The following is a 10392-nucleotide window of genomic DNA, read 5'->3' as shown; positions in this document are numbered from 1 at the left end:
TTTGTTCGTATATCTGGTTGTTGAATGTGAATTCGACTGGGACAACACTACTATCATAGGGCAAGCCAGACAGAGAACAGCCAGGGAATTCCTAGAGGCATGGCATTCATCCACAAACTCCATCAACAAACACATCGACCTGGACCCAATATACCGGTCCCTACAGCGGACAGCTGGAACTGACAACCGGAAGCGGCAGAGACAGGCCACTATAAATGCCGGAGGAAACACCACAGAAGCGCTTCACAGGAGGCTCCCAAGCACTGAGGATGTCACCTAGACAGGGAACGAAACGTTTGCAACAAAAACTTCCAGCTCGGCGAACAGAACCACAGCACTTTTTTTTATTTTTAGGCTGAGTCACAAATCTCAGGAGAGGTAGTATTATAAGTTTGCAAGAAAAAGAAATGAATGAATAGAGTTACTGTTCCTTGCTACTGTCTAATGACCATTCAGAAAAGCAGATCCACCCACAATATGCAGGAGCATTTGTCGTTTAAAGACCTTATCTGTTTCTACAAATTTGTATCTCAGTTTGGAGTTAGGTCTAGAGAATTCTGGAGACAAAATCCAAAGGAAGTAGTTCTGGAGTCACAAGCTGGTTGAAGCAAACCACAGTAATAATTATAAATATTTTGTCCTGTGTATATAATATTCTAAGCTGGAAACTCTATCTTTCAGAAACAGTTAGTCTACCATATAACTTCCAATGTATTCTTGTGATCACTCCTTTGAAAACTTCCGTATTATCTATCAAATGATTCAACAAGTTTCAATAAAAAGGAATGTATATTACAAGAACGCAAATCAATGCTTTACTGTCAGCACAACCTGATTTAGGCTTGATTGTTCAGGACTGATTACTGATGAAAGATTTTCAAGACTTCATGATTTAGTGTGTACAACTGCAATAATGTCCCACAAACGATTGCAAAAATAGATGTAAAAAATAAATATACTATAATATGTTGCCTGATGAAAGATCATCTATAGTTATTATTTTTGATATGCATCTTATGTTGCCATAAATTTATTTCTTTATTAGATACGCAGATATGGGTGGAATCGACAAGGAGTAGCTTTTGCACTGTTCTGCTGTAAGTTTGGCCGATGGTCAAGAGAACATAAAGGGGTAGAAGTCTGTGTGTGGTGAGGTCCAAATTCAGTGAAATGAGCAACAATGCTGGAATCTGTCATGGGATACAAACTTTGAATAGAGACATAGGGATTGGAGAAATACTGAAGAAACAATCTGGACTTAAATGCCTCAGCCCGAGCATCTTGAAGCTGCTGTTTGAGTTTCATTCGACGATTTTGAAACCAGGTTTTGACCTGAAAAAGAATATGAAACAGCATCACCACAAATAATTGAACCAAATGGTTTCAAGCTATCTTAAGTACCTGGATAAATTTTCCTTCCTGCACACCCTTATGCTTTTTCTACTTGGATATGCCTTTTGTACTCAGCATACAGACTCTGACATCAAAAACTGCAAAATATCATTGGCCATGAAAAATGTCCTTATTCTGTAACATTAGAATATTACCACCCTGCTAGCAAACACAATTCCCTTTTTTCTTTAATCATGCAAATCATCCTTGCCAGAAATTCTTAGATCATATGGAATGGTGGCTCACTATCACCTTTTCAAGTACAATTAGGTGTGGTCACAAATGCTGATCTTGCCATTCCATGAATAAATCAAAGAAAACCAATCTACTCCAATTGATTCACAGGGCTATGACTCCATGGTTTCCAACTTGTCCCACCAACTCACTCAAATTGTCCCTCTTTGCTGTGTGAGTTTTGACAGTAAATATTGCCATGTTGTTCAATATTTAGGAAGCATGCAACAAAGTCTGCTCCTACTTTACACAAAGTTAACACTGATGAACATTTTCTAGCAAAGGTCGCTGAACAATTCCAAACTGAATTATTTCTGCCTCTATTGCCCAGAGATTCTGATTGTTTCCCTGCTGAAACTTGTTACCGCAATATACACTGAGAGGAGTAGAACCCTGTCTTATGATAAACATTAGCAAGATCTCCAATGGAATTTCACATTGTGAGCTAGATGACATGCTGCCTTAATAACTGGAAGTTACCTTATATTAGATATAATGTAGTAAAACAGTCCAAGCTGCTTCACAAGTGTATTGTCAAACAAAATTGGGCATCAAGCCATTTAGCACAGATTATTAAAAGCTTAGTCAAAAAAAAAGGAATTTACACTCTCTTAACAGCAGAGAGATAAACAACTGGAGACTTTTAGAGTGGGAATTTTAGATCTTATGGCACAGAAGGACAATGGCAGAGCCACCAATATTGGAATGATGAAAACTGAAGATGTGCAAGAATTAGAATGTTCCAATGTCATTGATACTGAGATTAGAAATAGTGAAACCAGTGGGTGAGTAGGGTGGGGTGTGGAGAGGTCTGGGGGACATTATGAGGATGGATTTGAAAACAAGGTTGAAAATTTTAAAACTGGGGTATTAGTAGGCTGGGAGCCATTGTAGGTCAACAAGAAAAAGGAAACTTTGTGCTAGTTAGGATCAGGCAGTAGAGCGTTGGATAAGCTCAGGTTTGTGGAATTTGCCAATTGGGAGGCTGGCCAGGAAATCATTGAGATAGTCCATACCAAAGATAATTAAGTATTAGAGAAGTTTTTCAGCACTGAATGTCCTGGGGCAGAGTTGAAAATAGGGTAAATGAATGGACATGGACAAATTAGCTTGATGCTTTATGGGATAGATGCTTGAAGTTCAGTTCAGGGTCAAATAGAATGCCAACCCATGTAGTTTTAATATATTTGGAGATCATTAATTTATGACAATTAAATAATTCAAATGAATTTTTTACTACAGATTATTGTGGAAGTGTTAGTATCTCATAAACATGTCTGTTTATATGTAATAACTGGAGGAATTCTCTGACTCTATGAGTTGGAAACATTTGCAAATAGTGTATATTGTGAATGTAGCCATAAAACATTGTACCCATTTAGACTGTACCTTTATAATTGGAAATTTAATTTGAAAATACGGTGAAGCATGTTTGAATTTGACATTCCATATGTAACAATGCAGGCAGAAGGTTGGAAAATCTTTGAAATGTCAGTATGACAGAAAGATTCTGCCCTATAGAGGCTCTGGCATGGTGGTAACAGAGTCTGCGAACATTGGAGGGCTGTTTTCTAAGTAGTATTTTCAGATACAGCACTGCAACATTTTCATAGACTGGATATTGAGCCAAAAGATAAAACAAAAGCTTTACTTGCCCCATTAACTCTCCAATAGGGTTTACAGTCTCTGACTAGATGCAGTAACATTTGAGGTGGTTTCAACATGACTGTTTACCATCTCATACAATCAACAGACCATCACATGATCACAACTAGACCCTCCCAAATTGGTGACTCAACTGTCACAGTCTTGGCTTCCAAGGGCTTTTCAATGTGAACCAATTTTGACTTTTGAAAATCTGGCCACACGATGCAGCAGTTATGGGAATAATGAAATTCTTATATTTGGGAGGACTGAGGAGTGGATTCTGCAATCAGTTATGATGACGGACATTAGGCTTTAACAGATATATATTGGAAGTCTGTAAGAATTTGTCAATTCTGGCTAAATCAAAAACTATTCTTGGGGCAGCTGACACCAAGGCACACAGTGGGGAAAGACCATCAAAGTGACTTTCTGCCAAAGTACAGTGGGGGTCCATTCAGTTATCAGACACTCCCACTGCCCCAAATGTACGTAAATATAATCTTGTATAAGTACAAAATGCTCGTTTGTTCCCAATATGTAAAAACTATCCAGAGTCGAACTGCTCTAGTGATTATGTATGCATGTAAAGAATTTTATGAATAAAGTATTATATTTTTGAAATCAAGAAAAGCCACCAAGGTGCAGTGTGGAAAGGCCACCATTAGATTAGATTACATCACATTACAGTGTGGAAACAGGCCCTTCAGCCCAACAAGTCCACACCGACCCGCCGAAGCGCAACCCACTCATACCCCTACATTTATCCCTTCATCTAACACTATGGGCAATTTAGCATGGCCAATTCACCTGACCTGCACATCTTTGGACTGCGGGAGGAAACCGGATCACCCGGAGAAGACCCACGCAGACACGGGGAGAACGCGCAAACTCCACACAGTCAGTCGCCTGAGGCGGGAATTGAACCTGGATCTCTGGCACTGTGAGGCAGCAGTGCTAACCAGTGTGCCACCGTGTCGTATTTCTGTATAAGTATAACAGTTCAGTTCTCAGGCACTCTCTTTATCTCAAAATGAATATAAGTAGTTTCGTGCATGAATGGAAATGCCTCTGTTTTGTAACTGTGGAGATGATCTGAGGGATATCAGATTTCACTGTTTTTTTTCTCTCTGTAAAGACTATATAGAACCATTTTAGGACCTTTTATATCATAGAATCATTGAACCCCTATAGTGTGGAAGCAGGCCATTCAGCCCATCAAGTCCACACTGACCCTCTGAAAAGTATTCCTCACCACCACCATCCCCAATCCCTGCAACCCTTTATTCCCCATGGCTAATCCACCCAACCTATACATTCCTTGAAACTATGGGCCAATTTGCCATGGCCAATTCACCTAACCTGCACACATTTGGACTGTGGGAGAAAACCAGAATACCTGGAGGAAAGACATGGGGAAAATGTGCAAATTCCACGCCAATACAGTTGCCCAAAAATGGAATCGAGCCTGGGTCCCTGGCACTATGAGGCAGCAGTGCAAACTATTGAGCCATAATACTGCCCCAAATTATGCACATAATGTTTATGAATAAAGTGTATTTTTGCAGTTTAAAAAAAAGCAACTGGTTTTATCTCATTCCCATTGCGCTACTAAAGTTTTTGACATTTTTAAAAAATTCCTGTTACTGATCTATTGATAGGATATGGGCTGTTTTAGTGTGGAAAAGACCAAACGAACTGAATTAGTAAAAGCGAGATACTATATATGCTGGAAATATGATCTGAAACTGAAAATGATGGAAATGCTCAGCAGGTTTGTGGAGAGAAATAATTACTTTGAATCAATCTATTTGAATATGACATACTAATAGATGGGACTTGAATATGGGTTGCCTGGACCACGTAAAGAGAAATAGAGTGGATGATTTAGATTGGTAATGACCTTTCAACAGAAGTCTATTCTGTCATTTGTCAGTGGCATAAAGAACAAGGAACTTGCTGTGTGTGGGTAAGTGTAAGTGGTTGGAAAATGCTTCCCTATTATTGTATGGAAATATTTTGAGAGTTCTCACATGCTCAATACTTTCATTGAGATATTTGACAGCAGAGTGAAATATGTGTTTGTTCCCTGGGTAGCTGGACAAGCATTCCCAGCCTTGGCCAAGTTAGCTGGCAGCATAAGATGATTTTTTTTTTCCCCAGGGTTGATGATAAGACGCCAAAGACAGAAGCTGGCGATGAATAATCTTCCCGTTCATTGAGGTCGCCATTTTTAGAGGGGGCATGGTTTGTTGTTGGGCCGAATTAGAGAAGGGGAAATTCTCACCTGTGTCTCGGATAGATGAAGCTCTCCAGCTAGGTTCCGCCTCTGCTCGGATCCCGGGTATTGCTGACACTGGAAACTCAACTCGAGAACGCGCAGTTGTTCCCCGGTGAAGACAGTGCGAAGCCTCCGGCGATCAGCCCATCCCTCGGTTCTGGAGTCCCTGTCCAGGGAGGCACTAACTCCGCAGCTCACTGTATAGAGAAGGCAAACATGCAGATCACTGAAGGTTGGTGCAAACCAATTGCTAGGCCTTCTCCAGTAAAATGCAAAACGTCAACCCTCTGCTGTAACGTGCTCCAGTCTTTGAAATGAGCTGGTTCCGATTTCAGCCCCATAATTCAGGCGACCTCATACGTTTAGCTTTTCTGAACGAAGCAATTGTATAAAGCTTCACACACGGGGGAAACGCGAAACAAAGTTGGATAAAGACAGAAAAATAACTAGGAGGGAAACAAATACGTTTGAGTGAACTTCAGCCCTGATGAAGAGCTAGGTTCGAAACATTAGCTTGCTTTATCTCCATGGATGCTGACTGACCTGCTGGGCTCTCCAGCCTGGTCTGTTTCAATACAGATTCCAGCAACTGTAGTAATTTGAGACTAAAAAAAGTTTAAGGCCGGGAAAGGAGATTTAAGTTGGAGCTATAGTTCATTAAGGAGTTGCTTGTTATTCATTATCATTACTTACCGGGGGATTCCAAAGCTCCCTGTGGAGTTTTGCCCCATTGCTTCTTGCTTCTTACTGAGCTTTCTCTCTCTTTCTTGGGAATCCTTCTGTCTTTGCTGTGCGCTGTGTCGGCTCTGCATAGCTCACCGTCCTCTGTCTCTTGCTGAACAGTGAGCGCTTGCTTGCTGCCGGCAGATTGTCTGTCCAGGTTCTGGTTCAGGCTGACATGTTGCCCAGGCCCATCCAGTCTTTGACTGCTCTGAGCCAGCCACTCCACAGAGTAGGGGATCTCCAGCATCCTCAGCCCTGAGCACAGCAGAGAGCGGCGGCGGTGTCACAAACAGCGAGTATTTATGGGACTTTGTGTTACACTAATGAGTAAATTCGCCTCTACATCAAAGCAAGGATTCCAATAAACAAGAGCTTGACTCACCAGCAGACCCTTGCAACATCCGACAGAAGAACCATGAATACACGACGTGATAAATTGAGGATATCGAGATGTGGCGCCAAGTTCAACTAGAAATAAAATGACATTATCAATATACCGATAAGTGTCGGTGATGAATTAACTCAAGGTAAATACTGCAAATCCAACCACTAAGGCCAAGACAGATATGATTATCTGACAGCACTAATTACAACCCGGTTACAGCAATGGGCTGGGGTTGGGATAAGAGATCCTGGATTCAAACGGGGGCAGTAATTGCGAAATCGGATCAATCTATTTATTCTTTGTCACAGATTTCTATTTGTTGGCTTGGTTCGAAAGGGGCATCTGCAATGCCAGCCCCAGAAACATGAGGGCACTGAGTGAGACCATTCGGTCCATTCTTCCAAGGTTGGAAGCGGCTATCTCAGGACCAGAAGATTTCATTAAAAAACATTTAGAACATTCCAGTAAAAACTTTGCATTTGACTGGCACCGCTTCATGCGAGTGCTACCTTTATGATACTTAATATCGAAACCATTAAAGGGGACAGCGGGTTATAAAGTCTTGCTTCGCCTTGTTGTATTAGTAAATATTTATATACGTGGCCTAATTTGTTTCTGTTTTAAATTGTGGAGACAGACTCTCTTGGCAAGAGGGTTTTGCCTGAAACGTCGATTCTCCTGACCTGCTGTGCCACTCCAGCGCCATACTCTCGACTGGCAAGATTTAATCACGCCTGGAATGGAAGGATGGATCTTTGCTGTCATTTACTGAGATCTGATTTTGATGAACAAATGCCTGTCCTTTACAGACGAAGCGGGATAATACTGTCTGCGTTCTCGTTTGTGGGGATATCGCAATTTAAATGATAATTGGAATTGAATAAGTGATTGTTCTTCCCCGAATCAGCTATGAACACAATGCAATTCGTGTACTTGGCGCCAGCTCTTGATTTAAACGTGTCGGGAAAGATCACAGTTTTATAATTTTTTACGGATAGATTTGTCAGAAGCAGGATCAGATTGGCAACCAGCAACCTCACACAGTCGCTGAATTGTTAAGGAGGCCATTCGTCCAGAGTGTTGACTCTGGGGCTGGGAGTGATCATCTCACCCAGCGCCACCCCCTTCTTGTCCCTGTAACCATGCACATTCGTCCTTTTTATACAACAATCCAACATATTCCTTTTGAAACTCAGGATGTCCCTGCCTCCACCACACTCAGTAAGTGCATTCCACTCTGTAACCACTCCCTGCTTGAAAATGTTTTCCCTAATGTCACTGGTTATTCCTCTATCAATTACTTTAAGGCGGTGCTGACTGGTTCGCATCCTGACATGCATTGTGGGTGTAGTTTTCCCCTGTCTGGTCAGATGAGTTCTACATTTATCTTATTACCTCTCATTGAGAAGAAAGCTCTTTCCATGCATTTCATACAAGTGTTATGGCACTAAAAGAGATATCTAAAAATCCATGAAAGAGGCAGATTATAAACTGTGTTTCAAACCAGAAGATTGAGGTTTAGGGAAAGAACTTCAGAGTTCAGAAAAAGCCTGGTCATGAATAGTGGGCCATAGGATGGCCTGGGGCCACAGAGAACTGGGACGGGACAAAATTGCAGAGAAGGGGAGGGAAGGGGCCTGGAGAAGATCTAAAGAAACATTACGTTTTTAAAAAATTGAGGATCGAAAAGGTGGTCAAAGGAAACACCTTCTCAACATCGCACGTGTGGTGTGATGAATTTTAAGCATGAAATAGTAATGTATTGTCCGTCGTATTTTGACAAAAAAAGTGAAAAGGCACCTTACCACAGTGCTGTATTAGTAACAGGAATCATATTTTAAAAAGTAAGACAAAGGCCATCTTTGTTAAAAGTCGAGCAGGAGACAGGAACCACATTCCCTACCGCTGCAGAAAACCACCCAATCCCGGGCCACGCCGTGGAAGCCATATTAGTTAAATCCTCAGGACATCTGCTCCATTTTAAATTATGACATGTGATCTTTGACTACATTTATTATATAATTCCAAAGATACTTCTTTCAGAAGGGTAGCACCCCTTATCACCCGGGCCTTTTAACAACTTGCTCTGCCAGCTGCCAGCTTGTACAGACACCTTTAAACCTCCGTTTCTGCATTCATTTCGTTTGTCCGCCTCTCATTTCTGAATTCATTTTGACATGGAACAAGTGAATTTATCGTGACTAAATAAATAAATGACTGATTGAAGACGGGGGTGGGGAAGAGATATTTTTTCTGCTCGAGGGTAGGGAATCTGTGGAATTCTTTGCCACAGAGAGCGGTACCTCATGAAGGCTGAGAGAGGCAGGCTTTAAATCAGTGAAGGAGTCAAGGCTATGGGGAAAAAGCAGGAAAGTGACGTGGAAGGCCATTAAATTCGTTATGATTTCATTGAGTGGTAGAGCAGACTGGATGGGCCGAATGGATCTACGTTTGCCCCACTGTTTTATAGCTTGCTGTAAATTACCTCACAATGCTCCTTATTAAGCATCATCCGCCATATGTATGTCAATTTCGCAGTCTGTTTAAATCATTCCCAGGGTTATTTCACTGCTTGTTTCTGATAACTACCTTTCCAGGTCTTCTGTCAATTAGAAATATCGTAATTGAGCCCTGACTTATATCCAGATCATTAATAGCAGAACAGTACTTCCAATTATGTTCCTTCGACAACATTATCGCGTGATTCCCTCTAATCTGAAAAAAACTGTGCTGCTCCCTTTAATCTCCTAATTCCTTACATGGTGCTTTGTCATACACCTTTTGAAGGTTCATATTCATTTCAACCGCACTGATCTCATAACCCACTCCATTATTCATCAAAGCTTTCGATTCAGTTAGCCAAAGACCATGTACCTTTAACAGATCCGAGCTGACTTTCATTCATTAATCCATACATTTCAATTGCCAATTACTTCCCCCCACATGACTACATCAAAAAGGTTCCCCTTTACGGATGTTAGGCTGACAGGCCTGTACTTGTCGGCTTTATCCTCGTATCCTTTCTAAAACTTTTTTTTTCTACCAAACACAATCCTCACAAAGCAGCAGTTTTCTAACGATCTGACACGATTATGTCTCATTTCATGACCTCGCTTCTGCAAACACTTTTGTTGGCGATAAACTTGTACTTACTTGGTACTGTTGAATTAAGAGCTCACTGTCTCACAGCGGGGCCTGTGTCATGGTTGATTATACATAGAGCCTACTGACTTTTATTGCTTTTGAATTTAACAAGTGCGCTTTCAGGAAGGGCAGAGATGACCCTTACTTCCATTTCGAGACCACTGGTATTAAAGAGCATCAGATTCACAATGAAGTGGGATGTCAGATATTTCCAAATGGTGTGTTCTTAAATGGGATGGAATTAATGTTCGACATTTTACAGAATATAATGCGCTTTCTTATTTTATAACTGGCTGCAATTACAAATACTGAGCTGAAAATGTATTGCTGGAAAAGCGCAGCAGGTCAGGTAGCATCCAAGGAACAGGAGAATTGACGTTTCGGGCATAAGACCTTCAGGAATGAGGAAAGTGTGTCCAGCAGGCTAAGATAAAAGGTAGGGAGGAGGGACTTGGGGGAGGGGCGTTGGAATTGCGATAGGTGGAAGGAGGTCAAGGTGAGAGTGATAGGCTGGAGTGGGGTGGGGGCGGAGAGGTCAAGAAGAAGATTGCAGGTTAGGAAGGCGGTGCTGAGTTCGAGGGATTTGACT

The 10392-nt window shown here is 41.4% G+C and overlaps 2 protein-coding genes across 11 annotated transcripts in view; one reads left to right on the top strand and one right to left on the bottom strand.

Moving 5' to 3' along the window:
• Positions 1 to 10392, top strand: part of LOC122561108 (kinase non-catalytic C-lobe domain-containing protein 1) — a 351506-nt gene that overhangs the window by 262216 nt on the left and 78898 nt on the right. The window contains exon 31 of one of the 7 annotated variants that reach the window (XR_006314908.1): positions 1046 to 1129. The exons of the other annotated variants lie outside the window; for them this stretch is intronic. The gene's annotated coding sequence lies outside the window, so the exon portion shown is untranslated. Of the gene's footprint in view, positions 1 to 1045; positions 1130 to 10392 lie in introns of those variants that run through there. 7 annotated transcript variants of the gene reach the window in all.
• LOC122561110 (homeobox protein vex1-like) lies at positions 315 to 10122 on the bottom strand. 4 transcript variants are annotated; one of them, XM_043712549.1, is made up of 5 exons: positions 9813 to 10122; positions 6657 to 6742; positions 6245 to 6529; positions 5558 to 5748; positions 315 to 1332 (listed from the first exon to the last, which is right to left on the bottom strand). In XM_043712549.1, exons 2-5 carry the CDS (start codon positions 6673 to 6675, stop codon positions 1042 to 1044), a joined length of 786 nt encoding a protein of 261 aa, XP_043568484.1. In that variant the 5' UTR covers positions 6676 to 6742; positions 9813 to 10122; the 3' UTR covers positions 315 to 1041. The 4 variants fall into 4 exon arrangements, with proteins under 4 accessions (XP_043568484.1, XP_043568482.1, XP_043568483.1 ...); XM_043712547.1 differs by lacking the exon at positions 9813 to 10122 and adding an exon at positions 8465 to 9791; XM_043712548.1 differs by lacking the exon at positions 9813 to 10122 and adding an exon at positions 8963 to 9791.

The sequence above is a fragment of the Chiloscyllium plagiosum genome, chromosome 22, assembly GCF_004010195.1.
Source record: "Chiloscyllium plagiosum isolate BGI_BamShark_2017 chromosome 22, ASM401019v2, whole genome shotgun sequence".
NCBI classification, from domain to species: Eukaryota; Metazoa; Chordata; class Chondrichthyes; order Orectolobiformes; family Hemiscylliidae; genus Chiloscyllium; species Chiloscyllium plagiosum.
This window is presented reverse-complemented; position numbering and strand designations above follow the sequence as displayed.

Excerpts from the sequence above, each read along its gene's own strand:
- LOC122561110 (XM_043712549.1), bottom strand. Across the intron at positions 5,749-6,244 it reads GGGAGCTTTGGAATCCCCCG|TGAGCTGCGGAGTTAGTGCC; the intron begins GTAAGTAATGAT and ends TTCTCTATACAG. Across the intron at positions 1,333-5,557 it reads TTCATCTATCCGAGACACAG|GTCAAAACCTGGTTTCAAAA; the intron begins GTGAGAATTTCC and ends ATTCTTTTTCAG.